General features: G+C 34.1%; 1 protein-coding gene across 10 annotated transcripts in view; it reads left to right on the top strand.

The window, feature by feature from the left end:
* LOC149065495 (cytoplasmic dynein 1 intermediate chain 1-like) overlaps positions 1 to 21,634 on the top strand; it is a 123,672-nt gene that overhangs the window by 54,222 nt on the left and 47,816 nt on the right. For 4 of the 10 annotated variants that reach the window (XM_089253669.1, XM_089253668.1, XM_089253666.1 and 1 more), the window contains exon 6: positions 6,554 to 6,610. The exons of the other annotated variants lie outside the window; for them this stretch is intronic. In XM_089253669.1, coding sequence (XP_089109795.1) covers positions 6,554 to 6,610 — 57 coding nt within the window. The remainder of the gene's footprint in view (positions 1 to 6,553; positions 6,611 to 21,634) is intronic. 10 annotated transcript variants of the gene reach the window in all.

Genomic DNA, 21,634 nt, shown 5'->3' with positions numbered 1-21,634 from the left:
TCTGGTAGTATCACTGTTAATAAGACAGGAGTTTTCACTGATGAGAGGAACTTTGGAAAAATAATCAAGTTGGCTCTCAAGACTCAAATAGTTTTATTGGTGTAAAATGAACACTATATTAGAGGGATGTATCATTATAAAAAGTATCATTGTAGCATGGTTTTGGTGTAATTGAGGTCAGTTCCACATTATCCCACAATACAATCACATATGCTTGTTTTTTCTCATTTCACTTTTACTCTTGAGTGACTGTAGAATTTTTATTCCCTCCAGACAATCAGTGTAAAATACTTTTTATGCATTTGATTCAGGATGATTCAGAAAGAATCATCCAATTTCAAAATTATGTATTTAAATTTAAAACACAGAATGTAAGTAATACATGAATAAAAAGGGAAAATGACAAAGTTTGATATTATGAGCAATTAATGACACTACTTTGTGATTTATGAAGCTCTCTTGGTGAAGAAATCATGTCTAGTGAGTAGAAAGCTTTCTGTGTTCTTTTGTTGGCATGATATTGGCCAATAGTCATGTTCAGAATGTTCCTCAGCAGGAAATTACTAGGATTTTTGTGGCCTGGGCAAACATGATTTTTCCACTTCCAACTTTAAAATGTGGTAATTTTCTAACCGTGTTCTTTGTTTTCATCTAAAACTGCCACCTCCTAAATTTTTCTGCCTGGGGCACAGTTGCCCCTCCCCTGCCCCCTCTAGGTGTGGTCCTGTTCCTGAGCCTACTATTTGTGTTGAGGGAGCAAATAGGTACAAGCCATACAAATTACATAACTTAGAAGTTCCAAAGCTTAGTAATCAACTCAAATTCTGCCCTCACTTGCAAGAGGCTCTGGAGGCAGAAAAGTTTTCAGGGCTCGACACAGGTCACTTTTTCCACTAAAGTTTTAGATCCACCTTTTTAGAAATTGATCACTTTTATTACATGTTTTTAGGCCCAGGTCACTTTTTCCAGCAAAAATATTAAAAAAAAAAAAAAAAAAAAACACAACCTCTGCCTCTCACACTTTTCTGCTGTTGACGTTTCTCTTTTCTTGGGAAGGAAGAACTTTATGAGTTCAAATTCGCTCATGTTCTTCCTCACTCCATAGAGCTACTAAGGAGCATACCAGGACTAACAAGAAAAAGAACTCTTTCTCATTAGCTCCCTCCCTGTTACCATACTGTGTGACGTCAGCATAACTTGATTTCAAGGTGCTTGGAATGAAATCTTGTTGGTTAAAGAGGTTTCATTTCAATGGAAAAGCCGGTCACAAATGAACTAACAGGAAAGGGGAACTACAACAAAAAATTGTTTCCCCTCTACCATTCTTATTGCTCATTCATTCTTTCATATTCATCTTATTTTAAAATTCATCCTTTATTTTATTTAATTTTCAAAAGGTTCTTCTAAGAGTCAAGTTCCTTTCTTGGAGCATTTCTTAAGTTACATTTGTTGTTTGTTCTATCCTTACTTTTGTTAATTTTTTTATTTGAAATGGCAATTTAAAGGGACCTTTTTTAAAGGCTCATGTAGAAACTGGCTTTTGTGCAGTGGGAGAATACACTCTTGTTTCTGGCCACAGTTAAAGAAGCAGGTCCGTATTTTGAATTTATTTCCCACAATAGAAAAAAATTATTTTGAAAAATCATCTGATTGAAAATTACGATTTAAAATTTTTATTGAAAATTATGATGTATCTAGGAATAAAATTCATGCTATGTTTTCTAACTGGATTTGAATGTCAACAGGAAACCATGACCCAAACATGATCAAAAGGAGAACAATTTGTGTAAAGCTCATGAATTCTCACAATTCGACGTTTAGTTTAACTAAATGTTTTCCTAATCAGATGAAAATTTTTCATCTGGCTGAAAACTTAGTTAATGTGCATTCGAGCTGTAAACCAAAGTTGATTTAACGGTGAGCGTGCCCTTGGCCTTGACTTCAGAAGGGCTTAGAAAACCCCCATTTACACTTTTTTCGTAATTAAAGGGGGGGGGGCAATATTTTTTCCTCTGCCCAAGGCCTCAACTGACCTTTCTTCTTCTGGCCATAAAATGTAATTTAGAGCATCTTCATGATGCAGATCCTTGACTCCATATCAACATCTTACGCACCATTCTTTGTGTTGTGTAAAAAAAATCCCAATTTTCATTTTTTCCTCCTCTCTTTTAGACCTCAGAAGTTATTAAAATGTGTTTACCTCTCAGTAGTTGTTGCCATGGCCATACTAGGAGAAGATAGGGGGGGGGTTTGGTTACCTGGGTGCTGGACCAGAAAGGGTGCCGAGTTTACTCTTTATTGCTCCAAAGAATTTATACTGGCCTCAGGCAACAGTAAGTTTTCATGTTTAGTTGTGGCCCTGGTCGCTACATATCGTGATCAGATCCAAAATCGGGGGGGGGGGGACAGTGCCACTGATGATATTTTTGAGGGAATGGCAAATTTAATGAAAGGCAATAAATTCCTTTGTAAAATTATCAAATTTCATAGTGAAGAGGTGATAAAATTACATTCCCTTCCATAAAAAAATCATATTACGGTCCTGGTAAATTGGATTTCCCCCAGTGGAGGAAGAGCAATTTTTTTTCACTGTTTTTGTTGATTTAAAATTACGGGAGAGCGTCAGCAGTAACATAGCGACTTTTGTTCGTGCTAAAATTTGCAATCCTGACAGCATCATTCATAAACTCATTATCAACGCATTAATAAACCCCATATTTCATTGATTCAATTTTTTGTGTTAATTTTATAATAGTTTTCCGTGTTTGTCACCATATTTCTATGGGTTTTCGCACATTGCCACACATCAGGTTGATTCATATAATGAATTACATTTTTGTCTAATTGTATGTGCCCTTTATCAGCCATCTGGAACCATTTTCTTTCTTTTTTTTCTTTCAAACCAGGCACAACTCAGGTCTATTGCCATCCATGGGCAATTTACTACCTAGTGAGTTGTGCTAGCTGTGTAAGTGTGTGTGTACCTAACAGTCTGAGTGCATATATTGTGTTGTGTTTGATTTTTCAGTGTTGCCATCTATATTTCAGAAGTGAAGTGTAATGATTGAATTATATTTGTACTGTTTGTAGGTCGTTGCTGTCTGTGGCGAGACTTTTTTAAGGGGAGAGTGGAAACCACAGAAAACCACCTCAAAGTTGGAAACTACAGAAAAACAACTTCAGCCAGCCACTACTGTGGCGTCTGTGGGGTTCAAACCCAAGACCTCGCTACGTGAGTTCATCACTATGACCACTTGACCACCACAGCAGTCATCTTAAACCACTGTGGAACAATGATTCCTTAGCGTGATAAAAGTCATCACATTGCCGCTTACTACTCTCATGGAAAATTAATTGGGAAGGGTGTGGAGTCTGTTTCTGTTGAAAATTACGGGGGGGGGGGGGCACCAAAATTGATACTGGCCCTATGCGATAGAGTAAATTTTTGGGAGTTTTTGCAGCCTTGTATGTCATGTGTAAAAAGGAAAAAATATATATATTTACAAATTTAAAAAAAAAACCAAACAGTAATTTCAAAACTGGTCAATTTTCTCCCTCGTTCAAGGCCAGTTTCTATTTTGGTGCCCCCTGTAATTTTTAACAGAAAAAGAGTAGACTCAACGCCCTCCCAGTTTAGCCATAAGCAAGGCCAGTTCTGGGCATTTTGTAGATGTAAACGAATAATATTTTGATGCCCTTACCCCACCCATTAGTGGTTCCCTATCGCCTAAAAAATTGTACAAATTTGGTATATTACACCATAATATACCAAAAGAAAATATTTTTATAGAATTTTTAATTTCTAAATTAAATTTTTTCACTCTTGCCACTTTGTTCCAATGTTATACAAGTTGAATATCTGTTGCTCCTTCCACTTGCAGTTTATTTGAAGTTGAAAGAGAGAGAGAGAGAGGTCTTTATATGTATATTTGTATATGGGTCAATAAAAAAAATAATGGGATTGTTGTCACTCATGCAGCTCTTATGAAAAGAATAGTGTAAAACACTACAACTACATACACAGAGTTAAAAAAAAGACATAATGTCTGAAGGATATACAAACATACGTATGTAAATAAAGTTTGTACTAGGTCAAAAAATTTGAGTGTATTTTGTTGACTGTCATTCATAGAAAAACATCAATGAAAAACCCACTAGTTACGTGGGTGTATTCTCTCCATCAAACTTTGTGATATTTCATCGGTTTTTTTTCCTCCTTTAAATGTAAAAACTTTCTCCTGTTTTGAAAATTTTCCTGCTCAAATTGATTTTGAGATGAGTAGTGGGAAGCAACATAAGGAGAAGGCAATGCAAGTGTTACTTATAAATGATATTATGTAATTCTCTCTCACACACATAGTTGTTGATAAATTTACTAAGTTATTCAAAACGTTTCTGGTTAATAGAATGTAGTTAGTTTGAGTTAATTATTTTACACTATTATGTAAAAAATGCAAAAGTTTAGTAAAAACGATTCATACGATTGCTAATAATCAAAATTTCATTGTTCATTTGGTCACTTTTTTAAAATATTTTTGTCACTAGTTTTGAGGTCATGATACATGCTTAGCTCTAAATTTTTTCATCTGACTGCTATTGAAACATGTTTTGGAAGATTTTTCATATTGCCTTGACATTATGCGTGTGACTAAAGGAATTCAATTTAACATTTGTTAAATAATTCAAACATTTTCCTTTTATGACTTACAAGTGGTTTCCGAGCTATTAGGCCATGGTCTAAGGTATTTTCTTCCTGATATTTCACTCACATCTATGGCAGGCAGCCTTCCATAGATGTGGGGGAAACGTCAGGAAGAAAATGCCTTAGACCATGGCCTAATATCCTGGAAACTGCTTGCAAGTCATCGAACACCAGCCATGAAAGCCTCAGGCAATATTTTCCTTTTATATTTGTGTATTTATGATTTTATTATCGTTAATTTAAAAAACTAAATCACTTTTGAATAAGATGTATTTCTGAATCTATCACTGACAATCACTGTAAAGCACCCTGATATCTCATGTCGAAATATACATACATCTTATTTTAGAATTCTTAAACAATTGCTCATTGTGTAATACTTTTTTGTTCCGGTCAGCAGTTGTCCGAACATAGATCTACTTTACTTGTTGCTTTGACCTTTTAAATTTGATACTCACATTTTATTGTATGTTTTTGTTATACATCCATCAGTATCAATTCTTATCAAGCTTTCTGTTAGAAGCTTGTAATTCCCTTGTTCTTTCTGATGCATTTCACGAGGAGACTATTATTGTTAAACCACCCATGCACCTCATAAATATTCCTCCAAGGAACTTCTAATGAATTGGTGGATGTCAGAATGTGCCATGCAGTTGTTCTATACCTAATGTGAAGTTTGTTTCTGAGTAATGTTCGTTATGTGTTTAACCCTTGTTTAACTCAGCTCACCCCGTCTTCTTTATTTCTTTTCTCATCATCGTGAAGCTCTATTATAATCTCTGAATGGAAGTTGTTTATTTGCCTTCCCTTCACCTTAGCATTTCCCCCTCCTGTCATCCTTCGTAGAGCTGGTAAAGATTTATTCTTTCCACGTGAAAAAAAATTATGAACAAGACATTTAGTACACTCATCTTTTTTTCCCCTTCTGTTTCAATATGCAAACAAGAAAACCAGTTTTTGAAATTTATTGCTGATACTTCAAATATAGATCATCTAAATTTTTTGCCAAAGCCTGTACATGAAGGGGTTAAAAAGTGCTGCCATCTGCCGTCCAAATTCGAAAGCAAAAAACTTTGCTTGTTGAATTATGAGTGAATTTTTTTAAAATGTTCTAGGCCTGATTGCTTTTTTTGTGGAGAGACTTTTTCAAAAGGGGAGATCAGCTGACATTTTAGCGTTGAAGTTGAAAAACCTCAGAAAACCAACTTTAGCCAATCACAACCAGTAGGGTTCAAACCTGGATTCTTGCAATGAGAGTCCATCACGATCCCATACGACTGCATAGTGGCATGATGAGAAAACTGCTATTTATTGGCAATTGGATTTCAGAGAAATGTGCGGCAAAGGGATACGTGTCCTTTTTTGTAGCATGGATGTCAAAAATTCGCCCGAGGACAATAAAAGTTATATGTTTAGATAAGTTAATTATTAGCATTAGGATTATTTTGAAGTCATATGCAACCTTTCTTTTTTTGGGGGGGGGGCAGGTTCAAAATGAAAATGTCAGATTTTACAGTTTCATAATTAAAATAAATTTACAGACTCACATAAGTCTCTAAGATATGATTTGAATAAGTTTAAAAATAAATCACCATTTTCAATTCTATTATATGTTCTTAGAATTTTTCTTACTTATGCATGAAGAGCAGTGATAATACAAATGTTTTTGTAGAAATATTAAAAAAAAATTATATACAATGCATCGCCATCAACCCCAAAAGCATCCTTTATTTCCTGCATTTATTTGTTCATGTGTGAGATTTTCTTGGCATATTACTTAACACAATGATTCCTGTGTCTTTTTCTTCTAACATTCTAATTGGCTTCTCGATTACTTTTCTATCGTACAAGGATCTCTAAGTTCTTCTCCTTATAAGGATTATGGTCTCTATTGGAGGAGTCGTAAAGGTTTGTGAAATCATGAGGTTTTCAGATATCTCCTTCTGCACTTTTTTGGTATTTTTAGTGGTAGGTTACTAAAATATATTCATAGACTAATAGGATTTTTAAAATTAAAAACATTTTATTTCTTGAAATTTCTGTTGCTCATCTCAAATGAATGTTTTAGATTAGCTTCACTATTAAACTGCTGTAAGCTGTTCAATTTATGTTACAATATTTATAATAGTTTTAAAGTTTATATACTCGGTTTATGTATCAACATTTGATATTCTGTATTCAAATTGGGCTACTGATTCATACATTAAGTTTATAGTATTGTGAAGTGCTATATGAAATTAGATGTACTCATTTGTGTGTGCGTGAAAAAAAATTTATACCAAAAACGAATTCTTTTCAATGGCCATCAACAGTTCTCACTTTAAACATACATATCAAGGAGTTTCTGTCGTAATATTTTAATAATTGTCTGGGACTAATAGTACAAAAAAAATGTGTATATAAAATTTTTATATCTTGGTTCAATATTGTCTGGAACTTATATTGATTAATGAAAGAAGTTTTTGTGTGAGTGTCATTCTGCATAGCCTTAGAATAAGTATCATGAAAGAAATTTAAAAAAAAAGATTGTACATTGAATGTTTGTTTTTTGGCTGTCTTCTTTTATGTTTATCAAAAAGTTTTTTTTTTTCATAGTTTAGCTTTGATGGTTATTTTGAAAAATAAACAGTTTAATCTCTGTATAACAAAAAATTGCTCTATTTCGTAAAGAAATTTGATATGCAGAGACTTTCCTACAGAAAAATCAAAAAATCAGAAATTATATTGATCATCTAACTTATTTATTTAACCTTTCAATTATTAATCGGAGATAATATACTTATGCATATACACAAAAGAAAAACATTTTTTTTAGCATAAGAAATCATGAATAAACAATTAGAGCAGCCTACTAAGCCCATTCTCTATAAGCAATTGGAGTAGTTTAAGGGCTAATAACTATTCATCAACTTTATATTATAGCATAGCACTACTAAAATTTTATAAATTTGATGAATTTAAAAGACAAGTGTGTGATGAGCACATCAATTTTCAACTAAACAGGTATATGTTCAAATCCCAGTTAGGGCATGAATGTATTTATTTAATGATTTAGAATCAACTTTAAAAAATAGGTGCTTGTATGATAGGCTAATTGTAGCTAAAAGTAATAGTAAAACAGTCACAGAAAGAGAAAGTTTAAATAAGCAAATGGTGACTAAAATTTCAGTAAGTACAGTTTTATGGTTGTGGTGTCTTTTTTCACATTAAAACTTCTAAACAATTAGTTGAAAATTTACCCATGTTTTTTTTCAAATGGTTTTGTACATTTGGGAGATTTATTTTTGTTGACAATTTCCAGCTTCAATTTCTTGTCACCGGTCATATTGGTAGACAATGAGGTTTTTTGAGAAGACAATTTTTTGAATCCAGTTCATCTGCTTTGTTTTTGGGAGGCTAATTCTTTCAAAATATTCTTAATTTTGATCCTTAAAAGAAAAACTTATTCTAAGATAGAATTTCTCCTTCCTCCTGTTTTCCTTATAATGTAATGCTAATCAAATTCCTATGAAGGAAAATTAAAATATATACATCTGTTTTGCATCAAAGGGTTAAAATTCCTTCCAAGATTGTTCTTCACTGGCAACAATTTTGTATTTTCGGTATCATCTTCATTATCAAAATTCTTGTCTCCTCAAGGTTTTTGCAATTTGCAATTTCCATATTACAGTCAACCTTTGGTTTATGAATGGCTTGGTTTGCAAACAATTCAGTTTATGAACAATAAAATATGATTCGGTTTATTAACCTGTCTTGGTTTATGAACATCCCCAACCAGTGGAAAGCAAGCCTTACAAACAAACAAAATGGACTAAATACTGTGAAAGCATTTTTCATAAGTCTGTGGTAAAATGATTATTTTTTTTTTTGAGTTGGTTGAAGAATTAAATTCTATCAGAGTAAAGTTTCTGCCCCCCGATTGGATTCCTCTTATCAATGGATCATCAGGGCATTTCAAACTTCAAGAATCTCTACACCAAAAAACTTTTTCAGAGATGTTTTGCAATATTTTTTTAAATAGACTCAATTACTTCTGAAAAAGTTTTATAAATTACATAGTTGTTATATTGACAAAGCTTGGCAGCGAGTGTCTTATAGAACTATAAATTTTGGCATTGAGTGTATTTTAGCCAGATTTTGTTGCAGGTAGAGTTTTTGAGGGCTTTGACACTGAGGTTATACACCTGATGTTAATGAAACCAGAAAAACCAGTGTCATCGTTTTCATTCTATCTCTTTCATGATTTATGGTTATTTTCTCTGTGTTAGTTTGATGATTTCCATTTGGTTTACGTTAATTGCATCGGAACTATTACAAAAGTTTATGCTAGAAATATTTGTGGTCCCAAGAATATGGATTATATATATGTATAATTCATTTTACATTGTTCCCTGTGGGAGAAATTTTTTTAGTGTGTGAACAATTTGGTTTACAAACAGGCGTAAGGAATATGATTTTGAAGATTTTTGTCCCTCAAATTTTTCTGAGTCTCGAGATAATCCATCTCAAACAGGTTTTATTATGTATATAATTGTTACTGCAGCATATATCATGTGAGCAATCTTCATACAAAAATTACTTCTTTGCACTTCCACAGTTTAAAAAAGTAAATGTTTGCTTCTGTGGCTCATTACAGCTTCATCTTATTCAAAAACTTTCTCTGCATTTCCCAAAAAATATAGAGTAAACTGAGGCAAGTAGAAATTGGGCGTAAGTGGAACCACTGATGATTTTTAAAATTCAGTTAGCTTCTGGAAACTGTCTCCTATGGAATTTTTCTTTCCTACTTTATTTTTCAGTAAAAATGTAATTGCAACAGTAGCTGCTCATACAAGGAACTTTCATATGGAGAAGTTAGGTTTGTCGTCATGTCGCTACCTGTTGTGCCCTTTACATTTTGACTATTTCTAAAAGTGCCAATTGGCCTAATATTGATAATTTGGTGCCAATTTCTTCCTTTCTAACTACTTTATCTATCATTCTAGTACAATTATGATATCTCTTTAGGTAAAGTAGGAATTAAAAGAAGTTTACACTTTCTCCACATTTTTACTGTGCCTAGGCAAGTGAAACTCAATACATTTACACCAACTCCATACCCCGCATTTTTGTGAATTTCACATTTTTCTTCTTATTTGCCTCATATAATGTCAGATAATATTTATAGGTGGGGTATTTTTACATTATGAGTTTTCTACATTTCAAAGTTAATTGAACATTGTGAATTTTCTACTGCCTTGGCGGGGAATCTAACCTCTCACTTGCCAGGTGAGCGCCCTAGACCACAAGAGGTCATGGGTTCTATTCCTCGCAAGGGGTAGTAGAATTTTCTGTCTTTCCTAAGTATATCTTTGCATCAGCCAGCTGTTAAAAACCTTTTGTACGGATAGCGGAGAGCGACATCGTCCTCGAATTCCGAAGTTAATTAAACATTGAGTTTTCTGCATACTAAAGTTGTAAGTTAGCTTTTTATACCAAAATAATAAAATGTTTGAGCTTTTTATGGTTTAAATGAATTTTTTTCCTTTGTTTAAACTTTTTCATTTTTGAATCATCATTTTATGAATGATTTTAAAGCACAATCAGCATTAGGTTCTGCTTGCCTCCTTGAGGGGGCAAGCAGAACCAACACTCCATTAAAGATAAAATAAATCTTAATAATTAATTAAATTAATTAATCTTTAATAAAGATAAAATTAATTAATAATTAATTAAAATGGGGCACTGAACAAAATGTGGTTATAGTTTTATCTCTAAAAAAAGAATAATTCAAATAACCTGCTGCCATCTTTTCAAGAAGTTTCATTGACTTCTCCAATGTAGGTGCTACGCTGAACTTCAACTATTGAAAAAGAGCTGTTTGCTTTACCTCAGTTTACCTTATATACGGGGTGATTATAAAAAAACTATCCCGACATATGGGCCCCTAACGATCATACCATTCACAGAAACTGAATGAAATTTTGGCATAAGGTATTTAGATGTATGCGCTCAAGAATGATATGGAAAACAACAGTGTCACTCTAACAGTTACGGTTACAGTGAGAAAATTTCGAAAATATCAAATGGCAACACCAAGTTTTTTGTATTGGAATGTGATCTCCATTGTGAAAAACCCTAAATAGCGTTCAAACGGCAACTGTAGCATGAAAATCACCGGCGGTAGATAGGCTAAAAGTGAGGACAAACAATAAGGACAGAGAAGCAGCATAAAATAAAGCATTTTATTGTGTTTCACACATTTTCCACATGACCTTGTGGAGGACTAATCAGGCTGGGATCTCAGCCGAAGAAACGGTGTGACGAATGAAACGAACATTAATGCTCTGGTGCACGGCAAAGTCCTTTTTACTTTTTCCTTGGCTAGCTCCGGGGATTTTCGTGCTACAGGTGCCATTCCAACGCTATTTAGTGTTTTTCAGTATGGAGATCGCATTCCAATACAAAAAACTTGGTGTTGTCATTTGATATTTTCAAAATTTTCTCACTGTAACCGTAACTGTTAGAGTGACACTGTTGTTTTCCATATCATTCTTGAGCGCATACCTCAAAATACCTTATGCCAAAATTTCATTCAGTTTCTGTGAATGGTATGATAGTTAGGGGCCCATATGTCGGGATAGTTTTTTTATAATCACCCCGTATATACGGGGTGTCCTGTAAGTGCTAATGTGGCCTTTATCTCATCAACTGCCTATTGTAGTTGTATGATTCCAATTTAAAAAATGCTCACAAGGTGTTCAAAAATTACCCTGCGCGAGTTCTGTGAATGAAAATGCAGTGTGCAACAAAATTAAATTTTTATACTGGTCCCCTTGTATTGACTAAAGACAACAAAAAAAAATCCACGTTTCAAAGTGCAATATTTGCTTAGATATTTGAATTAAAAATCAAAGAAAAATTGTGAAATAACAGCAAAAACTAATGGACAATGCTCCTTTCTCTTATTTATGCTGTCCTTTCCCAACTTTTCTCTGATTTTTAAATTTGAATATCTCAGCAGATATTGCACTTAGAAACTTGGAATTTCTTCAGTTGACTCCAGAAGAGACAAGGCAACAACTTTCTAATTGGAAGTTGGATAACGGGGACCGTATAAAAGTTCAGAGTTTTTATTTTGTTACACACTGTATTTTCACTCTCAAAACTAGTACAAGGTAATTTTTGAAAGCTTTTTGAGCATTTTTTAAATTGAAACTATACCTTTACAGTAGACAGTTGATGAGATAAAGGCCACATTAGCACGTACAGGACAACCCTATATATACTGGGTGCAGAGCTAATACCCACACTATAAATTACTGGCAAACCATTGATCCCAGAGGCATACTTCCAATTAGAAAATATATCCAAATAACATGGACCTCAGATATGTCATTCGTATCACAAGGGGTTGTATAGTTATTAAAATACAAAAATCAACTGTTTATGTGGACACCTTGTGCTCAAAAACCCAGTTAGAAAATCGTTGCCCTGTCTCTCCTGAGGCCAAAAAAAAAAATTCCATGTTTTTAAGTGTAATATTTGCCAAAATATTTAAATTCAAAGAGAAAAGTTGGGAAAAAGTAGCATAAATGGGTGGAAAATGCTTTCTCCCATTAGTTTATGCTGGTTTTTTTCTCTGCTTTTAGAAATCAAATATCACAGCAAATGTTGCACTCAGAAACATGGGAAAATTTTTTTTGTTGGCTCATTCAATCGGTTTTGTCGCACCACTTTCATTTTCTGCACACAAGAGCTAATTAGAAAATGACAGAAAACCAACTTCAGCTGACCACCACTATGGTGACGGTGAGGTTCGAACCTGGGTCCTCGCGATGCGAGTACGTCACTATGACCATTCAACCACCATAGCGGCCGGTCAAAGTTTCTTGGTTTTCATTAGGATTTGGCTCCTCAGATTCCAAATTTCATTGGCTGGGTCAGGCCATGAGTAAAATTTGCCAACTTTCTTTATAGCCCTTACACATGTAGGAAGCTATCGAGCAGCTGCTGAAAAGGAAAAGATGTATCATGACTTTGTGCTGGAGTAACGAGCGACTGTTTTTTGAGAACATTAATTCGAACAGTAACAGAGAAGTTCGAATAAAGTTTGAAATTGTTAGAAAAATCCTGGAATACAATTGATTGAAGCCATAACCATTTCCTTGGGAACCAACACACGCCTCCTCACTATAATCAATATTGGTGAGCATCTGCTTGTTTTTTATCACATGAAAAGTCTCTTAAAGTGTTTCATTTGAATAATTGCAATGCGGTCGACCACCCAGCTTCTGCACATACTTGCAAGCATTGGTGGAGCAATAAACAATAACAGACTGGTAAAAAAGCGACAAAAACACTGAAAAAACAGGTGGCACAAAGTCACCACCTGAATCCCCATTTGTTGTTTATGTGTCATATTTTTGCCAACATGCAGTATTTTTACAATTCAAATAGGTATTTGTAATTATAACTTCTACATAAAAATATTAACTTACCTAGTTTCTACAAAACACAGACTACACCAGGAGAGGTTTACATGTACTTGAAAAATTTCATGTAAATCATAGTATAACCAAAAAAAAAAAATTCTCCAGACAACAGTTTACAGGATATGATGCAATAAATGTGGTCGGTGAGTCATCTACTCCTGGATGGACATGAAAAACCTTGAAACCAATAATTCATCCATAAACTTCCAGGAAGTGCTTGCATCCTAAAATCTGTGATTGGCACATACCCGGAACCTTGGCATAAAGTCACCCCAGTTTACAGTAATTATCTTTTTCTGTGGTTATGTTGCTGTTTCTGTTGTACCCCTGTGTCAGGAAAGTTTCTTGCAACAACCATATTTATACCCAGTTTATTTTTAATGTTTCCCAGCATTGAATCATTGAACCGATGACAAAAATGAAGGACGCTGTTTTCCACTTATAATCATTTATTCAGTTATTTTTAAGTTTTATGCCTTCTACAGAAATAACTTGTTTTAACTCTGTTATCTCAACATTAATTTTACATTAAAGTTTTTTAGTAACAAAAGTTAAACATAATGGTTCGGTCTCACCAGTTCAGTCTATTGAGGTGCCTCTCACAACACCATCACAAGCTCGAGTCTTTCAGTGTTGCAGCAGATGGCCAGTGGTTGAGTCCTGGGACGTCGTTGACAGGTCTCTGTCATCTGGGGCGAGCTCACATCATACGAAAGAATGATACATGAGGAGAATCCAGATGGGTGGCAGGGCGGCAAGCTGGAGGAGTAGCAGAGGGACTGGAACAGTGCCATAAGCATAGTACTGAATATTCAGCACATTGTGACGTTAGAGAAGAGATCCGGCGTAACAGCTCTCCAAGACGGAACGTCTGATGAACCAGTATCTGTTAGTACAGATACGTTGAAGCTGAAGGAATGTGAAATGTGCTGTTCCCAGCACGGCACTGGTATTTGAAGAGAACGAGTATCGAACCACAATCGGCGGTACTGTAATACAACTAATTTGCATATTTATACAGAAATAAAATATTGCACGCACATACACACAATGACATGAAATCTGGCAACATTTGCAAAATGTGAACATGACGGCCGATCGGAAGAGATCGGCAGCACACAATCCTGTGATCTCCGGAAGTAAAACAGGGTAAGACACAAATAAATTAAAAATATAAAATGATTAGATTAAGGACCATTTCCACGGGGCCTAATTGTAATGTTATATTCCGACAAGGATGAACCGGGTATCGAACTTGCGACACCTCTAGACGTCCTTTAGTAATTTAGGCGAGTATCTTATCAACCTGGCCTACCACACATTTTTTTTTTTTTTGCCTTAGGAAAGGCAGGGCAACAACTTTTTATTTGGGTTTTTGAGCAGAGGGTGTTCGTATAAAGGCAATTTTTTCTTTTAATAACTATACAACCCCTTCCAATATGAATGACTTATTTGAGGTCCACACGTTATTTATTATTTTTTTTATAATTGGTAGCATGTCTTTAAGATCATAAGATCAATGGTTTGCCAGTAATCCAAGATTTGAGGTGTTAGCCATGCACCCTCTATATATATACATATTTGCTGAGTATTGATAAGCTCTTAATGAGTGATAGCAAGAAGATAGTTACCAGTCAACAGATACTGTTTTTTTAAATCTCAAATCATTTTTTCTGTGTGTTTTGTTACAATAGTTGTGGAATAAATACATATATCATGTTTTGTCTTCATCTACGGCATAAACTATTCAAAAGATTTGGCAGTTAAAATAAAAATTAGTTCTTCCTTTGCTTAAGAATTATCATGTTTTTACTATACTACCATTTTTTTACACTGTCTCACTCTGTCTATTATGAGAAAAGCTTTTTTTTTTTCCATATATATATTTCTGAATTTATTTTATTTTTCCATTTCACTTGTGCATGATATATAATACAGTCGAGTCTCTGCATAACCAAGCCTTTTCATTTCATAGAAGAATTTCCTAGTGAGAATAAATTTGCATGATTGTGAGCATTGTTGGTGGTCGCTGTGGTGGTCGAGTGGTTATAGTGACGGACTCGTGATGCGAGGATCCGGGTTCGAACCCCACAGTGGTGGTCAGCTGAAGTTGGTTTTCTGTGGTTCCCAACTTCAAGGCGCAAATGCGAGCCGATCTCCCCGTTAAAAAGTCTCGCCACAGAGAGCAACAGTCCTACAACGATAAATCATTCAATCATAACACTTCACTCATAGTAGAAAAACTGGTGGCAGATGGCAGCACTACACATAACAAGCATTACAGAGAAACAACAAAAACTTCACGTCAGGTTTCACTACACGTACATGCACATTCCCGCATGTACCGATTCGTTGGGGGTTCCGCGGGGTAGGGGTGTGTGGGCGGGGTGCATGTGTGGTGTAGCAGTAGTAGGTAGGGCCTCCAAAAAATGGCTCGGGGATCCATGATGTTCTTAAGTCAGCCACCTCGTTGGGCAATTTGCCTGTTGTGGCGTTGTATTTGTATTTGTAAAAATTTGTTAAATAGAAATTATTTGTATAGAGACTCTTTTGTATATCTATTGGCAAATTAAATATAAAATATATGTTATAAAATCTGTCTGTTCATACAAAAAACAAATAAATGTTCATGTTGGTCATTACGAAAAAATAAAAATGTTAAAATTGATAAGTAACATCAAGGAATTTAGAACCGCATCATTAAGCATCACAATTGAAAAATAAACTTACAATTATTTTTTTGCTTTATGCAGTTGACGCTCGTAATAACAACCCCCCATTATAGTGACTATTCCATTACAACAACCAGTAGGTTAACTCCCAAATGACTTTCATACACGTTTTCTTTTTGATATAATTACCACCCAATATGATGTCTGTTTTCGCTCGGATGAGTAGGGTTGTTATAGAATTTATTGACTGTAATATGTTTCTCTTATTAGTGCATGCTGAAGGATATATGAAATATATAATACTGTATCAACAATGAATAAAAAGTCCTTGTTAACAAGAGGGTTCTCTCTCTAAAAAATTTTAATCCACAAAATTATTTAAAACCAGACAAACTTTCATGTTATATAAAATATACACATTCATACTTATATACAGTCGGATTCCAATTACCTGAGCTAATGTGGAATGAACTTGCCTTGGATGATTGAAAATTTAGACAATACAGACTTTACAGAGATTTTAAGGTTAAATAAAATAAATGAAAGCACGAATTAGAGCAAGAGAGAAATAATATGCTAGCATAAAGGTTATTTAAAATTACTATAGAATAAAAGTATCAAATGAATATATCAGTATGATATTGTGTTAAATAAAATAAGGTACTCCAAGGTAAGTGAGACCATAACCATTGACTTCCTGAGTACAAATTCAGCTTAGCATCTATGTTGGAGAAATTCACAAAACACCTTCAAAATTTGGGAGTTTTTTCGTGCCTTTCCAAAGAATTATTGTTTTGAACTTATTTTCTTCAGTGTTCTCTTTTTAAGTTTAATTTTTTGGTTTAAATTGGCCATGAGTTCTACTTGATTCGACAATGAGGCAAGTGGAACTTATGACTGATTGTGCTTCAAAATCATTCTTAAAATGATTCATAAATGAAAATATAAATACTGAAAAAAAATTTATTTAAACCAAAAAGCTCAAAATTTTTATTTTTAAAATACAAATCTAATTAACAACTTCAGTATGTAAAAAACTAGCACTGTAATAATCCCCTTCACATTAGATGGCATTATGTGAGGCAAATATGAAGGAGAAAATGTGAACTTCCCCAGACTCAAATTTGGATGGTTACAAAAATATAGAAACTTCATTTTTGTAATCACTTGGTACAGTGTTGAGCCATTAAAAAAATAGATGTAGTAGCAATTCTCTGAAGTTTTGCTTAAAAGCATAAGTCATAATAGAATTCTACTTGGCCATTCCCAGAAGCTAACTCAATTCCACAAACCGTATTCGGTTCTATTTACCCTGGTGTACCCCTTACTGTATTGTACTTAAAATTTACATTCTAAATATCACTATATATACATTTGGAAACCAGTACCATAACATGTAAAGCTCATGCTACACTCTGAGTTTGTAGTGGAACCAGTTTGTCACAACGCATAGCTCTCTTACTGAACCTCCTTTTTCAAAGTCAATGTATGGAATACACCCCGGATAACCTTGATCTTTAGTTAATCAAGATTTTACTGTAATAGTTGCCTAATATAGAGCTTAAAATTCAGTCTGTGGACCCTTGAAAGGCATATTTACAGGGGGGCTAAGTGGGATGGTAAGTATCTTGCGGCTAGATCAGAAGAAGGGCAGTATACATTTAAAAAGCCCACTGGTGGTAAAACCATCAATCTGCTTTTGTACTTCCTTAATGATTGCCTGGCGAAGTACAAACTTCTACTACTGAAAATCACTAGTGCTGTAAGTCATAAGATGTTTTCATGCAGTTTATCCTTGATACAACGATACTCGGTGTAGCAATAAATCCCTTTGCAATAATTTTTTCAAATATTGTTTGGAATTGACTGTAGTCTATTATTAAACTCCTCTTGATACAACTGTATCCAATGATAAATCCATCTATAATGATATCTTTTAGAGATTTTGATAGTGCCTATAACTTTTATATCTTGCTCAAAAGTTTCTTTAATATATTTAACATTTTCATATCGACAGCTCAGTTCAAAAAGGCAAAAACTCAAAATTCTATGTTTTGAGATATCTGCATTTTAAAGATTCACTTTTTATGGAACTTAATGGGATTCCACTCGGATTTAATAACAGTAGGGAGTGTATAATCATTGTTGGAAGTTGTTGCTGTTTTGCAATATATTCACTCCCCCATGGCTTGCACAACTCAAAAATTCAATTTTCTGAGTTGTTGTCTTTTTGAACTGGGCCATTGATATGTTTTGTTTTTCCTTGGGCACGTGTAATATCAGTATTTTGTCCCACCTGATCATCAGAAGCATTCATGAAATTGTTGGTATTGCTACTTTCTGTGGTACACAGAATTTGAATGCAGTAAACCTCATTACAAGACCAAAACAATATACACTTAATTTTATCAATCAACAAATCAATTATAATTTTTGCTGTGAATAGGTGCATTTTCTGGTGACACCAAAGCAGAAAAAGTTAAAGAACAATCAAAAAAACTGTCATATCTTGGAAACGTGGATGTAAATATATGAAAATTTTCGAGTTATAACTACAAGTAGAACAAGACATTTTTCAGTGAAAATAATTTTGATGAGTGTTGCAGTGTCTCAGAAAAAATTGTTGAAATTATAGTAATGTCAGCTTTTGGAAAAAGAGAGTGTGGACGCACTTGAAAATTATATGCAAAATCATTTTAATAATCAAGAGAGACACACTTTTCTTTTATATTCTTAATCATTCTGGATATCATTAATTGGGATAAACCATAAACAACTTGTTGCAAAATCCTCTTCCAAGCGTATTTGATGGTTGTCATAAGATCCTGATCTAAGTACTATTTCTATGCTTCATGTCAAAATGCTTCATAAGTTCTCTAAAACAGTGGTTCCTAAACTTTTTAGGTTGCAGAGTACTTTTTTAGCAGAAAGTTCACTGTGAAGCAATAATGTTCACCTAGCACTTATATGACAAACACACAGAATAAGCAATTTTATAAGCAATATGTAGTGCAAAAGATTTTCTAGCACGGGTGGCCAACCTTTTCCCGAACGTGGCACTATAAAGAACATTTTCAATGTCTTGAAAAATCGAATGTTGCAGACCATACATCCCACTTTTACAGGACATAGCACCTTCAACTCACCTTTCGGCTGCCTTTTTGTTTCTCATAAAAATACTCATTTTTTCAGGTTTTTGAGAATTATTCTTTTGGTTTTTCAATCAGAAATTCTATAATGTAAATTGTGTACATGCATCGATGGAAGCTTATTTTATGTACAATATGTTGCGGATCAGAATTTGAAAGCCCAGGGTACTGCCCCTCCCTCAATAATTCACGGATATACAATTGATCCATGGGGACACCCTTGAATTTTATACATATGAAATGTCCAGCAACCTAACTTTCTCTTCCGATCCCTAATTCTCCCTTTACACTTTTGTTTTCAAAATTAAAAATGAAACCAAAACATTGCAATGTTCACTTGGTGTTTCTTGTGAAGGGTGGTTGATAGGGATAGATATTCCAAGGTATACTTTTAGCTGCACGTAAATAATAAAAATTATTAGCTAAAAAAAATTCAGTGGTGATAATTTCATCCCCATTTAATGAAAATTGTGGAGAAATTGAAACTTTTATGTTTCCCCAATTAAAAATCATTGAGATATTGTTTATAAAGTCTATTCATTTATACCACTTTTCATGTGGAAAATATCTAAATCTTACAAGAAGTGCCAGTTTCTTCTAAAAAAATTCCACAGAGGATATTAAAATAAATTTCTAAACCGTGAAAGACAAAATCTTGATTCATGCATACAGGATCCATTGATTTAAAAAATTGGGCCATATCTAAAAAAATAAATTAAATAAAACTGTGAAGGAAATGGCTGTCATTTTATTTCAAAATTCTTGAGCAGCACTTGCCATCTCTCACCAGGATAGGTTTTTCTTACCTGAGAATATTACTGAGAAGTGTGCTAGCCAAGTGTGTTCAATACATTTTTGAAGCAATGATGAAAGTCAAGTTTCTGTTAATTGTTTTCTGAACTATGGTGATGCCAGGCCTCACAATGCCCTTAGAACTTGATAGTTTGGAAAAAATCTATAGGGACTTCATGGCAAATATGATTTCCAATCTCACTAATAGCATTTAATGGAATGGTTGACACTGGACAGCCTTTCAGTTGAATAGCTTTAGAATTCTTTCAGGAAGTGGTTTGAAAAATTGTAGATAAAAGTGCAGTGATCAATGATGACATATGGTTCAGGGCTATCTTAATGCGTGGGCTTAACACAGAAAGAAATACCCCTGGAATTTTGCACCCGTTGGTTGGATATACACAGTTTAGTGCAAAAACAAAACCTCCGATATTTGATCCAAAACATTTTATTAGATTAAAAGTAACATTATATTTTGTTTCTTTGATTATTAAAAAAAAGTTATCTCCCAGCTCTAACCTGGAATAAATTTGAATTTTTAAATATTCTGAAAAATGATTTATTTTCCTATCTCATCGCGGAGCACTAAGTAATCTTCAGCGGAGCTCAGTTTGGGAACCCCAGCTTTAAAAGATTAAGATTAAGCTCTTACGTGGCCACTCAAGGAGTTTTTCTAGTGGACGTTTAAACATGTACAGGAGCATTGTTCTGTTGAGAAAAATATACTGTCCAGAAGTTATTTGAGGCATCTCAAGAAATAGGATTTGTGCTAGAATGTCATGATGTGCCTCCATATTGATTTTACAGCTTATGAATACAATTGGAATTTTTCCTTGGGATGCAAAACCATCATTGATCCATCTCCAAATTGACATTTCAAAAATATGGCTCTGTCATGGTGTGTGTCCTGCCAGTAATATTTAAAGCCATTGGATTCGTCGAAATTGAAGGCTTTCTCCTCAGAGAAAACAACATAATTCTGCTTATCATTGAAAGATAGGTAGGTGAATTCAGCTCACTGTTTTGTAAGGAGAGGTTTGCACTTCAGTTTTGCATACTGCTCTTTAAGATTATTTTTTAACATATTACACTCAGTTTGGCTTGTGCAAACCAAGTTGTGATCCCTTAGAATTATACCAGAGGATTTTTTTCATGGAAGCACTGTGAATAATTCTGTTCTCAGATGGCAAAATGTTATAAGTCACTTTTTAAAATTTCACAATGGTAAATTTATGAACAATATTTTGCAAAAATGCAATACTGTGGCTTATTTTGACTTATTACAATTTGCTTCCTTTGTTTCCTCATGAACTGAAAGAGTAAGATAAAATTTTGCCACCTTCCAAAATTTTGACGAACGAGACTCCGGAATGCGAACAACCCAAATTTTTGGAAAAGTGACTTACGACATTTTGCACAGAATTGTCCTTCACTGAAAGAGAGAGACCTTCTTGTATGAGCTTTTAGTCTATAATTCTCGGAATCCTTTGTGAAATTATAAACAAGTCTTCAGTCTTTTAATTCATACTGAAACTTCATGACCAGACATCACATTTTCTCTGAGAGCAAGTATTTTGCCCTTTTCAATTTCCAATAAATATGTTTCTTAGACATTTTCATGCTTTCTGAGAGGAAACCCAGATTTCACAGTACAGTGCAAATCAAAACAATCTTGGCTGTTACTCTAGCTTGCCGAAAATGCAATTTTTCCCCAGACTTTGACGTGTAAAAAAATGTGTGTCCCCCGTCAGCGGTCATGTCTATCTGTTTGTCCTTACATATAATTTTCCAAAAATCTGATCTCCACTATAATTCTGACAACTTTTTTCTGAAACAATGTAGCAC

This window comes from Pholcus phalangioides, unplaced genomic scaffold, assembly GCF_987345545.1.
Source record: "Pholcus phalangioides strain wild (caught in Gottingen) unplaced genomic scaffold, Ppha-v1.0 ptg000039l_1, whole genome shotgun sequence".
Classification (NCBI taxonomy): Eukaryota; Metazoa; Arthropoda; class Arachnida; order Araneae; family Pholcidae; genus Pholcus; species Pholcus phalangioides.
The sequence above is the reverse complement of the archived record's forward strand: the minus strand, read 5'-3'. Positions and strand labels throughout refer to the sequence as shown.